Source organism: Columba livia, chromosome 19 (assembly GCF_036013475.1).
Source record: "Columba livia isolate bColLiv1 breed racing homer chromosome 19, bColLiv1.pat.W.v2, whole genome shotgun sequence".
Lineage (NCBI taxonomy): Eukaryota > Metazoa > Chordata > Aves > Columbiformes > Columbidae > Columba > Columba livia.
The window spans coordinates 4,725,101-4,742,020 of NC_088620.1; the positions used below are offsets into that span (position 1 = coordinate 4,725,101).

Sequence of the window (16,920 nt, forward strand, 5' to 3'; positions counted from 1 at the left end):
AGAGCAGATATACTGTAAGACATTTTTCCAAGTCTTAGGGAGATTAAATATTTCCTTTTTGAGAATTTTTTTAGAGAAACCTCCTCTTGAGACAAACAGCCTTTTAACAGCTATCTTCACTTCTACTCTTCTCTATCTGGGGCTGCCACTCACCAGATGTAACGGCGATGGAGGACGGCAGCGTGGCGTACACTTTCACAGAGTCCGTGACCTGCAGGACGGAGATGCTGCCATCGGACAGGCAGATGGCCACCATGGCAGGGCTGGCGGGGTTCCACTTCAGGTCGTTGACCATCGCTGCATTTCCCGCGTCCTTGGCCAGTTTGTGATACGCAAATGCACGTTTCTGCTGTTTTGTCTTTTAGAAAAGACAAATACTTGAGATGGTCAAAGCTGAGCACGAAACTAAGTTCTCCTAAAGACGTAATTCAAAGCAGTTTTGACCCTCCTATACAGTAACGACTGATAAATATAAGAAGCAGATTTTGAGTTTACTGAAGAATTCCTTTACAGGTCACCTTCCACAGAGAGACAAAGTCCCACCCAAGCTATGTCTCTCCTCCTGTTATATTCTCAAAAAAAAACAAACCAAACCAAAAAGCAAACCCACTTTGCACATGTTTTACCTGATTTAAGAATGTGCGGACATCAAAAAAGCCAATGAAGGAACCGATCTCACTGGACATCATACAGACAGACAGTGTGAGATTATCACAGCTCAGAGCCAGGTGCTGCACAGGAAACTTCATGGGAACTAAGGTACTCTGAACATTCTCCACTTAAAACACAAAAAAAGGGAAGATAGAATGAATGGGATTAATATAAATAACAATAACTGTTCTTGTAAAATAATAGCATTAGAACAAGTTTATGCAAAAATCAACAGTCTTATTAACAGTGGCTCTCAAAGCTAATGTAGAAAAACTGAGTGAAAGCAACTCGCTTCATCTCTATCAATACAGTCTCAAGAGTTGCCAAATTCCTAAGAAAATTCCACTTCCCTCCTTCAGTAACCTGGAGGAAAAATAAGTACAGATGACCAAACCTGAATGATGCCTGAACAGCAGCACCTCAGTGATGTGTTCCCAACAACTATCAGATCAGAAAAGCCCATACAAATCTGTCTCCGGAAAGACCGCGAGACATCCCTTACCGATTTTATTGGGATCTTCTCCCAGCTGGTTCTGCATGAGAAGATTTTTGGTGTGAAAGATTTGCAAACTGGTTCCTCCACCAGCAAAGACCAGACCGTATTTGTTAGACACTGCGAGGAGGCTGGAGCGCTCTTTTGGAAGATCATCAGGAGCATCGAAGATGCGGACCTTCTTCAGCGCTCTGAACTGAAAATCCTGTCGTGAGAGAGTTGGGAAGCAGCTGTACACATGCTCATGCAGGGGATGGTTTACTTCAGTTTCTCTAGACAGCAAGTTGCAAAGTTTCTCCACAAGAAATACAAAACACATGCCAAGGCAGGGTCCCCACCCACTGGGGACAAAGCAGAGATATAACATGACTGAAAAAACCCTGTTGCCTTAAAGCTACAAAGCACATATCTACTTAGATGAATCTTTGTTTGCTTCTGTAATTAATGACACACAGAACAGATACAGTTATTCCCTTCCACCCACCTCCAGCAATTACTTTGTATAAACAAATTTGGGCTTTTTGCATTCACTTATCTCATAATTTACATTGTCCTTTTGTAAAAGGAGGAAGAGAAAAGCAGAGCAAGGAATAAAAACTCCCAAACCACAGAGTGAATTAAGAAACAGCAGTTGCACTACCAGCATGGAAAACCTGAGGTTCCCCTTAGGAACGAGTCTCTTCCCAAGGTGCCAATTGTTGAACTGAGCATTGGATTGAATGTCAGTAACTCAAATCAACCACCTGAGTTTTATTTCCAAGTTATTGCCAAAGCACTGAATAAGTACATTCCTGCAACCTGAGGAGGCTGTGGCAACTCAGAACCTCCTGCAAAACAAACAGCTGAAGTCTCTTGTTTTTGAAGAGGCCTGAGCAGAAAGCAGCTGCAGGAAGATCCACCTGGGCTACAGGAATCCGAACCCTGTGTCCTCATTTATAAAGCCTCGCAGCAAAACTTTGGAGACACAGCAACGGGCTCGGCTGGCACCACACAGCAAGACTCCCCTTTATGCTGTCCCATAGGCAATAATCACACATGCTGTGCCCCAAAGCAGGAGATTCCCAGCACAAGACATGCTGACAGGTCTGGGAAACACACCACTCCTCTCCCAAAATAAAGTTCCTCCAACCGGCACACTGTGCCTCTCCCTTCCCGGGTGTTACCAAGCCCCCCCCTCACCACAGGGCGCGCCATGCCCTCTCTCTTCCACTCCACAGGCTGGTACCGGACTCTGCTGAAAATTCCTCAGGTGCTTCACAAGGATGCCTGGAAATGTCCCCACCACTGGCCTGCCAGCCCCACAGCCCAAGTCAAGTCTCTCCCACAGCCCACCACCCCTCACGGCCCAGGACAAGTCCTCCCCAAGCCCCGTTCCCCTCACGGGCCCAGACGACCCCCTCCACGGTCTGTCACCCCCTCCCGGCCTAAACCAGCCCGAGCCAAACCGCCTGACACCCCCTCACCACCGGGGGCTGCTCCCCCAGAGTCTCCCTGCTCTCTCCCGCCTCTCACCTTCATCTCCCGCTCAGGGATCACGTCCATATCGTCCCCCATGGCGGCACCACCGGCCCCGCGGCCCTACGACACGGCCGGGAAACCCCCGCGCGCCCGCCAGTGCGCTCACTTCCGCTTCCGGCGGGGCCGCTCTAGCCCGCAGCTCTCTATGCTCCGCGGTGGCCTGAGTCCTCCAGCGGGCTGCGCTGTGTCGCAGCCGCCGCGGCGCCGGGTCCCCCCGGGGCTGGAGAACGGGGCCATAAGCGCCACCCCTGGGGGCGGAAGAGGCTGCTTGGCAAGCGGGTGTGTTTAATAACCCCTTGGTTCGTTATGTCGTGAGGCAGCGCCTGCCTCCGTGGCAGTGGCCACACGCGGGGGTCCTGAGTGGACAGACCCCCTGGGGACAGGGCCTGGCTAGTACCCGAAATCCAACGTTAGTGATAGAAATAAGTTAATAAAAACAAGTTTGATAGACTTCAGATGTTTATTAGGTGTTAGGTCACAGGAATGGTGTTTGTTAGGACAAGCAGGAGAGGGCTGAAGGGCAAGGTGCTTGCTCTGAGGGTTAAAGGGACAAAACCAGAGCAGGAACGGGTTCAGACTGTGTATGGCTGCAAGTTGGGTAACAAAGGAACTGCGAGTGCCAAGGACATGAGTTCAGTCCAAGGACAACGTGAAGACGACGCTTTCTTCCTCCTGCAACCTTCAAAAGATCACTGGATCATTGGACATGCCCTGTGGACATTTACCTGTGCTAAATGTTTCCAAAAAATGTGATAGATATGTCAAGGATTTCCTGGAAATGAAAGAGTGTGTATGGTCTGCATGTATATAACCTTTGGAAACAGAAATCTTAAAACTCTGGTTTAGAAGTTTCTTTACTTGTGGACTTTCCTGGCTGTGCCATGGTGGGGCTGGTCCGTCAGCCCTTGGGATGGGGCTGCCACACTTCCCACAGCAGAAATCCCGTGGCTCTGCAGCTCTAAGCGGATCCTGCTCCATCAGCCTGGGCAGCAGCAGGAGCACACAGTTCCATACACCTCTGGTTACATGCAGACGAGCTGGAAACGTGAGCAGGAGGAGGTGTTTTTCCCACTCACAGCAGGATTTCTTTCCTTGCTCCCTCCTGCCTCAGTTTCAGAGGGTTCAGCCATCACACTGCGCCAGCACAGGGGGGTGTCACCTTAGCACTTAGACCTGTGGGGACAAAGACACCCTGAGAAAGGCAGTTTCCAGCTCTAGCAGGTTGTGCGTGTCTTTTCCAGGACCAGAAGGAGGAGGATTTCCACAGAGACAAAAGCCGTGACGGCTTTGGGCAGCGACCTAAACTGTGTGTGGCAACCCGCATCCAAATTTCCCTCGTGTAATGCGCTCCCTTTATTTTCTAAACGAACAATGGCTTTAACACAGCCCGGAAAAGCAGGTGCATTCCCAGAGGCTGCCAGGCAGCAGAAAGCAGACACAGGGCTCTGATCTGAGGGCAATTCTGTCCTTTTGAGGAACACATGGAATAAGTGCACCCAGCCATTCCCCCAGGAAGCCTGGTCTGCATTTTGATAACTCACATCAGGTAAGAACCTCAGGCAATCGCTTCATGTGCAGACAGTGAAGAAAACAACCAAACCCACACCACATAAAAATCCACCACCACCCAAAAACCAACACTTTCAAGAGAAGCATTACAAGAATCTGCTCTTGATAAACAAATTAGTCCTTAAAACAAGCACCACCACCTGCTTGCTTTCAGTAAGGCAAAATAACCAAAACCTAACCACCAGCTTTCAGGAGGCGGCCTCTGCTTTTCATAACCCAAACTCCATGGCATTCAGTCAGTTATTACAGATGAAGATCAGATCAAGACAGCCCACACTTATCTCTAGGATCTATTTAAAGGTTTATATTAACAGACTTGGAAGCCAGCTCGCTTAATCTGCAACCAATCATATGGACCAAGCTTCAGAGGAGCTAAACTAAATACACTGACACATGGTAGAGCTTCAGAAGATTTATTTTCAGTCTTTGAAGTAGACTGGTACTGCTTTTGCTCTTCATTTTTTTCCTCTCCATTACAATTTTGGTTTTCATGCAAACAGTAGTAAGAATGTTGTTTTTTTTATTTAAAACTGCAGCCTTTGGCAGGAACAATCAGCCTAGTAGAGTTAATCATCTGTATTTCCTTTATAAAAATTATTTATTAAACCATGATTAAAAAAAAAAGAGTTAAAAGCTGCCAAGATCATTTAAGAAAAGAGTAGGGAAAGGGCAAAGAGCAAACATCTGGATTCCAGAAAGTGTATAGAGTGAGAATCACCGCAGTAACCCGCGTGTGGATACCACAGTCCCAGCTACATCTGGATCCCAGCTCACACTCCACACTTAAACCATTCTTATTTTGCAGACTCGAGGGCTTATCCATGAGGGAAGTGTCCCCGAGAGTTGCAGGGGATCAAGCGGAAACACAAATGGGGTGTCTGCAGAACTCAGAGGGACAGAGTGGCTGCGTGAGAACAGATCCCAGTCTGACTGGGTTCACAGTTCAGAATAAAGTAACTTGGGTTGGAAGGGACCTTCGAAGGTGCTTCCAAGTTGGGTCATGCAGCTTCCTTCACCCAAAGGTTTGATGTCACCCTGGGCTTTCCTGCAGGGCTGCAAACATCACAGCAGGCTTGTTTCCACACCGACGGACAGAACAGACAACCGCCCATTCAGAGGTCACGCTCACCATCAGATCTAAGCACAGATTTATCAGGAAGGGTGTCCCTTGGGGAGCTTTAACCACCCTCACATGCAGCGGCTGGTGTTGGACCCACAGAGATCTGGCTGCAGGACAGACCCATGGAGGGGACAGACATATGCTGTCACCACCTCCAACTGAAACACCCCGCAGGCAGATCTCTGGTGTCCACGCACCTTCCCGCATCCACCCAGCACACGACTAAGTCACAGAGGTGGGAGCCTGATGTGTTTTGGTGGGGTCGGGAAGGGAAGAACTAGTCCAAAGCCAGGAAGCGCAGGATGGAGCAGAGAAGGCACTTTCTTTCTTTGCACCCATGAAGCTGCTCTCAGGGGCTTTACTAGAGAAATGTTCAATATCTGGCAGCACAGCACCTGTCATGACAAGCACAGCTCTGAATCCATACACTGGGAGGAAAGCGGCTCCCTGTCTGAGAAATGCAGGAAGGGCAGAGGAAAGAGTAAGATCACAGGATTTTTTTTTCTGGTCTTACATTACACTTGGCGCTACAGCTGCTGTCTAACAAATCAAGTTGGCTACGGGATGCAGCAGAAAGACATGAGCTGGGGGTCTCCAGCTTCCCTTGCTGTTCCTCTAAGGCATGTTAGTTGAAAACTAGGACTGTCCACAGTGAGAAGTAACAAAGCAGAGGTAACCTCTGTTACAGACCAGCAAAGCAAACAGTGCTGATATTTCAGCCTGTCCTCTTCAAGGGAGGCTGGCTATGTCTCGCTCTGGAGGTGGACCAGAAGGTTTTGGGTTGCTTTCGTTGGCTTTTCCTTCGAACATCATGACCCTGCAAAACACAACAAACAATACCACTGAAAAAAAAAAACAAGCAGGTGGATTTTTACCCGTAATTGGGGGTGGGATTATTTTATCTGCTGAATTATTTTATCAGCTTCCTATGCAAAGTGCAGCCGATAATTAACAGAGGGGACAAAGCCATCAGAGGGCAGTGCTGCCAGCCCGGCAGGCAGCTTGACTTTTCCAGCAGCTTCCAGGAGCTAGTTCCCAAAGCCTCTGCTGGTTTTTCCTCTCAGAACCCTGAGGATTAGCACGTTTTATTTAGACAGCCGCTTCCAAAATCCCCCAGGTATACAATGCATGCTAAGTGCTCCTGATGTCTAAAAGCAAAAACTCTCCTTGGCCCACCTTGTACATCACCACACAGCAGAACATTCAAAAGCCAACACCAAGCAAGTGACAGCCGTTACAGCCAGGAAAAAAGGCAGAGACAAGGAGCAAGGCACAGGCCAGAAGAATCTCAAGCATTTTGCAACCACCAGCACTGTCTTCCTCCCTGAGGACGGCAGCTACGCTGGGAATGCCAACTGCCCCGCTGGATCAAAGGACTGCGCTGCTCTTGGGGCGAGTTTTACATTTCTGCTCCTGCTCTAAAGAGTCCAACAGACAATGGGGTGTCTGTTAGCAAGAGAAGGGACCCGTCTGTGAAAACTGCTGCTGTTGGGAGGAAGGATGGAAGATGTGGGACAGGCTGCAGGCTCAGCCTGTGTCCATGGAGAAAGAACATAGGAGCAGGGATGTGAGAAGTGTGTGTGCTCAAGGGAGCATCCCAACATGCAGACACATGGCACTCAGTGGGGAGAGATAAGACTCATCGCCAAACATGTACCAGCTTGGAGGGACCATGTGAGAGGTGGGCGCGGGATCCTTCCCCCCAACCTGCCCTGAAAGCAGCTGTGCTGCTAAAGCCGCCTCCAAAAAGGGGAAAGGGGGGACAGAGAGGAGCAGCTCCTATTCACGGTGGTTACAGACATAAAAGCAGGGCCAGCCTCTGTGGCTGTGAAAGGAAAAGTCAGGCTTCAATGGGGTGGGGATGGAGCCAAGCAAGTGTTGGGAAGCAGTTTGTTACAGCAGGACTTTCAGAGCCCTGTTGGAGGGGGCAGAGGGGCCGTGGGAGGCTGGTGCTGGCAGCCTGTAATGCAGAAAACCTCTCCCAGCACAAAACAGCTGTTTCAATTATGCATCCTGTCTCCATCTACTGCCCCATCCCTCCAAAATCAGGCATGGTGGGAGCATACTGTGGGAAATAGGAGCCAGCACTGCTGGTGTTGGCACGACTATCATTTGCCACTCAAGCCCTGCCACCATTCACAGGGGAAGCCAATGTCCCCAAAGACACAGGGAAGAGAAAGGAAGAAGTCCTACAGTGCTGAGAGCCTGCACGCCCACAGGAAAGGGGAAGAATGGCACCAAAGAGTCGCCCTGCACAGAGCACGTGGGAGGAAGGCTGTGCTAACACACCCTGCGCAGCCCAGACACTGGGTTATACACCCTCTCGTGTCCCTTTGCAAATTCCCCTTCACAAGGGTCCTCATCTCCCCTCTGCAAACACCAAGCACGCACAGCTCCACATCCACCAGGCAGAACAGCTTCTGCTCCCCAACATGCCAGCTCAGGTCCTGTGTGTCCCCCGCTCCCCACCCAGGGACACTCACAGTTTCAGCACAGCAGAGCGTTTCCCAAGCATCACGTTGACGAAGTCCTGGTACGAGATGGTCTCACTAACCCCTCCAGTCACCTCAGAGATCATCTTCTTCAGTTCAAGGTGGGTCTTTGGAGCCCCCATCTTCTCCATCATCCTTTTGACAGACATCAAATCTGCAAGAGCAAGGCAAGCGGTGCTGCCATGAAGTGGCCACATGGAGCACAGACCAACCCAAGGGACATAGGCATGAGTTCCCACCTCAGACCACCTCACCTGCAGACTCAGGGGCTGAAAGCACTAAAGCTGTTGCTGAAGCCAAGAGAGGCTTTCCAGTACAGAGCAGCCCTTTCCATTTGTGCAGCTCAAAATAAAAGCACCATGCACACAGAAAAGGGACAAGTCTCCAAGTGCTCCAGAGACATGTGGTGACACTGCTCTCCAGCTCAGAGCATGGTGCCAAGAATCACAAGGATGGGGAAGAGGGAAGCAACACGGGGGTTAAAGCCAGAAAGAAATAAGCTGTGGGGAGTGTGTGCCCCTGCCCATCACCACAGGCCATTTCCTTCCATTGCTTTGCAACCTGTGGCCCCTTCCCTCCCGGAAAGGCAGCACAGCCCTGCGTCAGGCTTCCTCCAGCTCCCCGCAGGCTTTACTTCAGCTGGGGAACTGGTGGAGGAGGGGAACAAGGCAGCAGCCTCCTGCAACGGCACAGCATGCAAGTGATTACACTTCAGTGTGCGTTCCAGGCTTGCAGAAGGCTGGATTTTTATGTAATTGGTGCTTTCTGGGCCCAAACCAGGGCTGCTCAGCTGAGCCAGACTCACACCCAAGTCCCCTGCTTCCCTCCGCTCCCCTCCCAGCAAAGCAAAGAGCTCATGGTTTCATTCAGCTTCTGCCTCAAGCCAGGCAAAACCCAGGACTGCCCAAGCCCTGCAGCTTCTGGAAATGCTGAGGATGGAGAAGGCAGCTTCAGTGGAGTAAAAGGTAGAAGAAAATCAAAGGCATTTAGAGCAGAAAGAAGGAGCTAAGCAGAGACTGAGGAAGACAACAAAAAAGAGCTTAGATCTTGAAGCAGGTGAGGAAAGCCTAAGCTGAGAGGCATGGGCTGGAGAGCCAAGGAAACCCCTGGCTGGGAATCAAGAGCAAACAAGGCTGGACACAGAAGCAGCCCACAGATTTTCCTCCTCAGCAGCACCAATACAGAGGGAAGCAGCAGATACAGCAGCAGATATCATCTCAGCAGGCTGTTGCTCTTTCAGCACAGCATCCCTGAGTCACTCACCAATCTCGCCTTGGTTGTTCAGGTCAAACTCCATGTACTTCTCTGGAAGAGACACAGAAGTAAGTTAGCAGGATGCTAGAGCAGGAGGTACACAGGGCTTTGGAGCACTACCTGCTTAGAGCAATGAATTAAAAGATGAGGGGATAAGATTGATATACAGTTCAAAGAGGAAGACCATCGAGAGACCTGGTTTAGCACCCTTATCTCAATTCCAAGGCTCTAGAGTTAAGTGCTCTTTAATTGTGGCTGCTTTTCATTTAAGCTGAAGGAAAACACTGGCATGAGAACAAGGTATCAGCTAGCCATGAATAACATTAAGAGGTTTCCAGCCAGAAAAACAAAGCTCTGGAACAGCCTCCCAGGAGGAGTAGCAAGGAAAACAAAACACTGAACACTCCCAAAATGAAGCTTGATCCGATTAGGAGGGGGATTAAATGGCGTGGTTGCCTGCAATAACCAGGGACTCTACTGCCGCCAGAGCAGCACCTGCCAGCAGAGATGCTCAAGGACCACATCAAGAGGTCAAAGACAAGAACATCCCCAGGAACAGTTATGCTAGAGCAGGCTGTTCGCTCTTCCAGCCTGCTGTCAAACATTGCTGAATCGCACAATTCCGGCATCCCCAGAGAAAGGCAGAGCCAGCTCAAGAAGATCTGGTTAGCTTTGCAAGACGAAAGCTGGCATGCCATAACAGACAGCACTGATTTGAGTCAGAAAAATCAGGATTTCAGTCCTGTGCTGCTTCTGACCTTTGAAGTGGCACACCTGGTGCTTCCTACCCCCATTGCTAGCTGTTCCCCATTTAGACTTTAAGCTCTTCAGGCAAGGATTTGTCTGTCTTACGGACCATAGAGCTCCCAGCGCCGCAGGGGGCCCCCCATCATCTTAGTTCTGCTAAATGAGAAGAGCAAGATGCCTGCTGCCACCATCCATCCACGCTGAGCTGCAGATATCTCCGCTTGCCCTGCAGTTCACAGTCCCCACAGCAGCCCTGGGGGACTCAAACTGAGTGAGAGCTCCCAGGCTGCTCCTTTCCCCAAAGGGAAAAAGCCCTTTTGCCTCTGCTCCAGGGACACCAGCAAGCAGACGAGTGTGAACAGAGAAGTGGCAGGTTAATTTAAGGGAAGAGGGGATATTTCACACGTCAGAGCCTTCTGAGGACCTGTGTTTCTGAAGGAAAGTCCCAGGTTAGCTGGACCGATGGGCAGAGGAATAGCTTGACGTGTCTTCACCTGGTGGGTTGCTGCTGTTGTGAGCTGAACAGGGCAGACCTACAGCAATGCCACGTGCAAAACAAAGCTGTTTGTGCTTCGGGCAGAAATAAACATCTCCCTTCAACCATTAAGCAACCAATCCTGGATGAAAACAGGGCTCTCACATGTGCTTAGGGGCCAAAGCGATGCTTGATATGGAACTGTCCCTCTGCACACTCTGCCCTGCCAAAATGACCTTGTGCAAATGAGCTGCTCCCTCCCTGGGCAGGGGTCAGGCACCCCAGCATGCGTTCGGGGACACAAACCCCACTCTGCTGTGTCTCTGCCCAGCACATGTTTTCTTTTCTTCTCAGCTGACACTTTGTCAAGAGCGCCGAGAATAGAGGCAGCTTTACATCATCATGCTCTACGCCTCAGCTCGCACATTCATCTTTCCCTCCCATCCCAGCTGCGGGGATTCAGTGGGGCAAAACTATGCAATCCCTCCCCACACAAATGCATTTACACAAACACTGCAGAGGGGCTCCCCAGCCGGGGAGGGCAGCGGGAAGGACAACAGAGAAGAAACGCTCCCCCCGTCATCATCACACAATGAGCCGATTGTTGGAGGAGGCGTTGGAGAGCGGGACAGGCCACGGAGGCAAACTCACGAGGAGATGCCAAAGGCTCTCGTTACAGGGAATTCTGAGCCTGTGACCTACAGTTGCAATGTTTGAAGAGCCCCAATTGTGATGGGAAAAAATAATGTGGGGCTGCAGCCAAAAGCCAGAGCCATACAAAAGGCAACAGAAAAACGACAGGGAGCACGGGAGGCTCCTCTGTGCCTGGCAGGGTAAGGGATCACAAAACCCCAGCCACGCTGGATTGCAAAGCCAAAATTCAAAGGGAAATAGCGGACAACGCCTGAAATGAAAGCAAGGTCAGGCTGTATTTGGTTAGAGCCAGGCTGAGGACAAACCTCGAGGGCAGTGTGACGCAGAAGGCATGTTTTCTCAACTGCCTTCAGACACTGCTTGGAATGAAAGCAGAGGCACCCAGAGCAGCCCTGCCAAATCTTGGCCTGTAACCACTTTGGGGACAAGCTCCAGAGGACTCCACACTTTTAAGCTCTTTCTCTATCCCCCATCCCAGCAAACAGCCCAAACGTAAGCCCCAAATCTGTCAGCCCGCCCTCCTTAGGCTTTGGCCAGGACTAGAGACATGCTACTGCTGTTGCTTCTGGTATCAAGGGGCTCGGAAAGGATCAGATCAAACCAAAGAAACTTGTGGGGTGAGAAAGGCCCCAGCTCCTCCAGCAAGCAGCTGAGACCTCTGCTCTGTGGGAAGAGGTCCTCCTACTCACTTAAAAAAAAAATAGTCCAGCTACTGCATCGTGCATTACACCAGCTAGCTTGTCTGGGTATCTAGACAGAAACCATCCTCCCGCTGCTCCCCAGAGTTTTGTCCACGCAGCAGGTTTTGCAGTACCAGCAGCTGCCAGGCAGGATGGCTACAGGGTGACATGTCCCTGCCTCAACAAGCACAAAGATTCATGTGGGAAAACCACCTCTCCAGGGAATTTCATTGAGTCCCACAAGCAATGGGGAGGCATCCATCCATCCATCTGTCCCAGCTCAGTCACTTGTATTTGGCAGAGAATCTCGGGCTGGTACAATCCAAGTGCTGAGGCAAATAATCTGTTCAGAACATATAGTCAGGCTGAAAGGACATGGAAACCCGCTGGTTCGTACCTTTGAACACTGCCAACTTCTCCTCCAGATCTTCTTCATCGCTGAACTTTGGGTCACAGAGAAATTCCTAAAACAGAAAAAAAAGTTACCACTCTAGAGGGCATGTATGAACGCAGCATTATCCAGAAGATCTACACAATTCCCAGAGAGCCACATCTGAGCAACAGTGGCAGGAGGCTTGAAAATGGGTTGAATCCCTCCACACCTTTTCATTAACACTGCAGTGCAAGGGGAATGCATCTGGTGTCTCGATTTCCCACCAACAGCTTGAGGGAGGACTGGACCTCAGGTGCCTCTGGAATAACTGCATGAAACCCCCTTTTCTTACACCCAAGGTTTCAGCTCCCCATATGTCTGCTTCAGCATGCACAGCACATGGATCAGGCACCTTTTCCCAGCAAGGGCTCCTATTGCTTGCAAAAAGCACTCTGATCTCAGAGCTTTTAAACTCCTGGATAACTTTGAGGGCTAGCAAATAGAACAGTCAAAGTCTGCAGAACACCATGGAACCAAAAAAGGACAGGTATTTTGGGGAAAGGAACAGGCATCCACTCTCAAAGTGCCTATTCGCTTCTCCCCCCAACCCTGGAGAGGAAAATCTTGTGTCAGTTCTGGTCACTTGTCCCTGGCCCCACCCAAAAAACCTTCAGGTACTGGAGCAAACAGAGCAGGACTCGCACTTCAAAAACCTTCAGGTACCAGAGCAAACAGAGCAGGACTCGCACTTCAAAAACCTTCAGGTACCAGAGCGAACAGAGCAGGACTCGCACAGCCAGCTCTGCTGCTCTGCCCTGCCAGCAACACCACCGCAGCTGCGAGCAGCCGGGTCTCGGTCCCGTCTCTGCCCTCCCACACCGCCCAGCCCCAGCGAGCCCAGCGCAGCGTCATGGCTTGGTCTGTGTTCAACAACACCACCGCATTCTTCAGCGCAGAAATCATTAACATCTGCACAGTTTGTGCACTGCCTGTCCTGGAGAAAACCCCTCCAGGGGTTAGTGGATGGAGGGCTGAGGCTGTCCCCCACTCTGGGCATTTGTTCCTCACAAGGAAGGCAGGAGGGGGGTCCCCAAGATAGCAGGGTCTCTGACACGGGTAGTACTGGGGCAGCATAATTTTTGATAAATGAGACAGGCCCCCCTCATCCAAAAAAAGCCCCATTTGCAGACACTGCGGCATCAGGACTGCAGGAGGTCCCCACAGCCATCAGGAACTCAAATGTGCAAATGCCTCAAAACTTCACTGCCAGGTAACCACTGCTTTGGCAAGTCCTTTATGTGCAGCTAAACTAAGGTTTTGTAGGAAGGCAGCTAGGACAGAAGTGACTGCCATCCCTTCCTCCCATCTCACAGACTCCAGATAAGACATCAGAGACCATGTCCCCTAAACCAGGGTGACACAGACTTCCCTTATCACCATGGACACCAACTCAAATTGAGAACTGTGGTGAAAAGCAATGTTCCCAGTTCCTTCTTTCACTCTCCTTTACCAACTCATTTATCTCAAATTATTTTTACCCAGGGGTATCATTTGCCAGCCTAACACAAAGGGTCCAATTCAGCTTTGAGACCTGGGCTCAGCCAACAGCAGAAGTCACCAGAGATTCATGTTACCTACTGCCATCACCACTGAACAGCCCCTGTAGAAGGAACCTGCCAAACATCCCTGAGAACAAAAACAGGGCCAGAGCATCTCCTCGCCACCAGGTCACAGCTTCATTCCTGCAGAAGCAGCAGTTTGCACCTACCAGCAGAACAGGGGATATGAGAGCAGAGCGCAGTATTGCTTCAGGAGCAAGAAAGCACAAAACCAGTGAAGACTGAAGGGAAGAGAATACTACATCTGCACAGGATGGCTGAGGGACACATGCCCAGGGGTCCAAGAGCCCCTGGCAGCATGGTGCGAGAGCAGGATGGGTGACACTGTGCACACACCTGGCACCCAGTCCTCCTGCATTTCAACTGGAGGGGAACTGGGCAGCCCACCAGTGTCACAGCTCTGCTCACAACCAAAGGAAGCAACAGGGCAGCATATTTCAAAGGCATTCCACCCTCTACATTGTATGCAAACTGGGCTACCACTGCGATAAGGCAAACACTCACAATAGCACACAGGAATTCAGTCCCCAGGGCCAGTGACTCAGACTCAGCCAAGTGGCTGAAGTTCCTCCTCAAACCCTTTGCTAAATCTTCCATTTTAAGAGGCACATTCTATTAATAAGAACTGCTTACTAAGCCCCAGCCTCTCCCCCACTCCCGCCCTGAACAGCCTGACTTTTCTAAGCCAATAAATTCAGCCACACAAGTCCCAGCTACCTGCAAGACCACCTGAGCAAAGCCAGATCCTTCCTCCCTTTCCAAAAAGGCATCTCCAGCCAGAAGCCCACGCTCTCATTGGGCTGTTTAAGTGCTTGACACCAACCACCCCACATGCTGGGGCTGGGAAGGGGCTGAGGGATGCTCGTGCCAACCCTGGATGTGAAAGCAGGTACCTGCTCTCTGGCAGGCTGAATTCTACCCCCGCAGCCCAGCGCATTAGAGGGTAAAACTAGGTTGAAACTAATCTGTGCTGGATTAGACTTGCCACCTTGATGCACGAGGCTGAACAATGTGATTGCCATTTCCCAGGAAGAGGGGAACAGCCAAGAGGGGATCCCAGAGGAGTGTTTCAGGCTGGAAAAGACAGAATTCAATACTAGCCCTTCAGAAGCACATGTGCATTTAGGATGCTGCCTGCCAAAGACCCTTATCCCAGTGAGACCTCTGGGGGTAGAAAACAGCCAGGAAAACAGGGCTGGGAGGGAACAAAGTGTTAGGATGAGACAATGAAACTAAGCCTGATAAGAATTTGGCCTGATGATAGGTTTTAATAGGAGCACTTTATGCCTTCAGGGGCTCTTCAGGGCTTGGGAAACCCCCTCCCTGGCCCTAGCCATAGTATCAGCCCAGGTTTACCTGTCAGCTCTGTGTCAGGGGGAGGTGTGAGTTGCTTCACTGCACACTCACTGCAAACTCTCCCAGTGCTGCTGTGCAGAGCGAGCAATGAACAGCAGACCGGGGTTTGCTGCCCAGAACCACTGCAGCACAGCGGCTGCTCCGGATCCATGGGCAGCTGCTACCCCTGCTATCCACAGCTTGATTTCTAGCTGCTCAAATCCCCTCTCCTAGCACTGAGCCAACACACAGGGCAGCAAGGACACGAACAAGCTGCTCTAACCTCCGTCAGTGGGAAGTTGTGTAGCTTGTTTCATTTTTGTGACCCAAACCTCACCCAGAGAAAAAGTCTGGCAGAAGTGATGGCTGCTTTGGGGAAGGACAGGAGCACGGGAGGAAGAAGAACCCCCAGCCCTAGGGCACAGCAGCTGCACTTCAGCAGCAGCTTCCCAGGCTCAGTCCTACGGCTCCTGCCAGCTGAGGGATCACATACCCACCCTGTGCCCGAGTGATGCTGGGGACAGCTCTGCAGCAGCAGAGACTGCAGCAATAGGTACAACACACTCCCTTCCTCCCCCAGCTCAAGGGTCAGCTCCACCTTGGCCATGTGGGACATGTTGAGACCCATTGACATGCCTCCTTGGCACAGGTCGTGCTGCCTGCCCATGGCATGTTTCAGAGGCTCCTTTTTAGCCAATTGTTCTTATTCTACTGCAGCACTTCCTAGTTTCTAATAATCCAATTCCCTTCCCAGTGACCTACATAAACTCCACCTCCACCACCTCAGCCCTGCCTGAAGGAACATATTGGCACTTTCCAGGGCCCAGATAACGTGGGGGCAAGACAAGCCCACCGTCTCTTCCAGGCTCTCATCTCACACAGCTCTTTGATTTCTCCACCTGTAACACCAAGGGGCCACTGGCTATATCAACAAGTGACCACCAAGCCCACCTAGAAATGATCCTAGAAATCTCATCGTTTATGGTTTCAAGGTTAAAAACTTCTTTTCACCTTCAGAACAGCTCTCGGCTGGGAGGGATGCCAATGGAGCTGCCCCCACAGGCCATGCCAAGCAAGGGACAGGGCAAGCCCAAAGCTCCGGGAAAGGACCTTGCCTGACCCCAGCATGAAGGGCACACAGCCCAGCGTACTTTGTACTAATCCAGGAGCTGCTGTTCCCCCGGCCCAAGGCTTGTGGGACACCCAACCATCCTGGGCTCCCCATTCACCCACCGCAATCAAAAACTAGAAAGGCTTGAGTCAGCTCTTCTGACCAGCAGATGCTTCTCACTCCTAGAAGAAGAGATTGAAGTGCTCAATGCAGTGGAGGGAAGAAGAACAACTCCTATTCTTGCTGAAGCACGTTCCCAAGGGGACTTCCGTGGCAGCGGGACCCTGAGCAACCACCGCCCCCCGGACCTGCCCGGGCTGTGGTCGAAGGAGAAGAAAGAGCAGCCTGCGAGGGGAGCACCCCGGGCGGAGGGGCTGGAGAGCAAACCCCCGCAGAGCCACCGCCTCCTCCAGCCGGATTTCCCTCCCGGGGGGCACAGGCTGAGGAAGGGGCAGCTCCCCCTGCCTTTTCCCTGCTCTCCCCCGCCCGGCACCGGCTCAGCCCCGGCGCGGCCGCCCCCATCCCGCCCCTCGGAGCCCCCAGCCCGGTCCCCGCGGAGCTGCCCCGGCTCGGCTCTGGTCGGGAGGGGTGGTCCTGGCCCCACCTTATTGATCTCCTCCAGCCGCCCGTCCTGCGGGGCCCGCCGCAGCCCCCCGCCGCTCGGCCGGCGCGGAACCGCCATCTCCCAGAGCCGCCCCGTGCCCGCCGCCGCTTTAAATAGGGGTGGGCAGGGCCGGGCGGGGCGGGTGGTGCGGGACCTCCGCCCCCCCCCCCCTCCCTCCCCCCGTTAACCCTTTCCCTGCCGAGAACCGGCGGCTGACGGCCCCCG

The 16,920-nt window shown here is 51.7% G+C and overlaps 2 protein-coding genes across 5 annotated transcripts in view; both read right to left on the minus strand.

The window, feature by feature from the left end:
* Positions 1 to 2,805, minus strand: part of NUP214 (nucleoporin 214) — a 39,319-nt gene extending 36,514 nt beyond the window's left edge. For both annotated transcript variants that reach the window (XM_065035801.1, XM_013370612.3), the window contains exons 1-4: positions 2,657 to 2,805; positions 1,154 to 1,349; positions 627 to 778; positions 154 to 358 (exon numbers count right to left, since the gene is read on the minus strand). In XM_065035801.1, the coding sequence (XP_064891873.1) occupies positions 154 to 358; positions 627 to 778; positions 1,154 to 1,349; positions 2,657 to 2,698 (595 nt within the window). In that variant the 5' untranslated portion in view covers positions 2,699 to 2,805. The remainder of the gene's footprint in view (positions 1 to 153; positions 359 to 626; positions 779 to 1,153; positions 1,350 to 2,656) is intronic.
* Positions 2,806 to 4,628: 1,823 nt separating this feature from the next.
* On the minus strand, positions 4,629 to 16,850 carry AIF1L (allograft inflammatory factor 1 like). 3 transcript variants are annotated; one of them, XM_065035810.1, is made up of 5 exons: positions 16,696 to 16,850; positions 12,051 to 12,117; positions 9,107 to 9,148; positions 7,835 to 7,997; positions 4,629 to 6,168 (listed from the first exon to the last, which is right to left on the minus strand). In XM_065035810.1, exons 1-5 carry the CDS (start codon positions 16,771 to 16,773, stop codon positions 6,081 to 6,083), a joined length of 438 nt encoding a protein of 145 aa, XP_064891882.1. In that variant the 5' UTR covers positions 16,774 to 16,850; the 3' UTR covers positions 4,629 to 6,080. The 3 variants fall into 3 exon arrangements, with proteins under 3 accessions (XP_064891882.1, XP_064891883.1, XP_064891884.1); XM_065035811.1 differs by lacking the exon at positions 16,696 to 16,850 and adding an exon at positions 16,214 to 16,580; XM_065035812.1 differs by lacking the exon at positions 16,696 to 16,850 and adding an exon at positions 12,731 to 12,876.
* Positions 16,851 to 16,920: the final 70 nt, after the last annotated feature.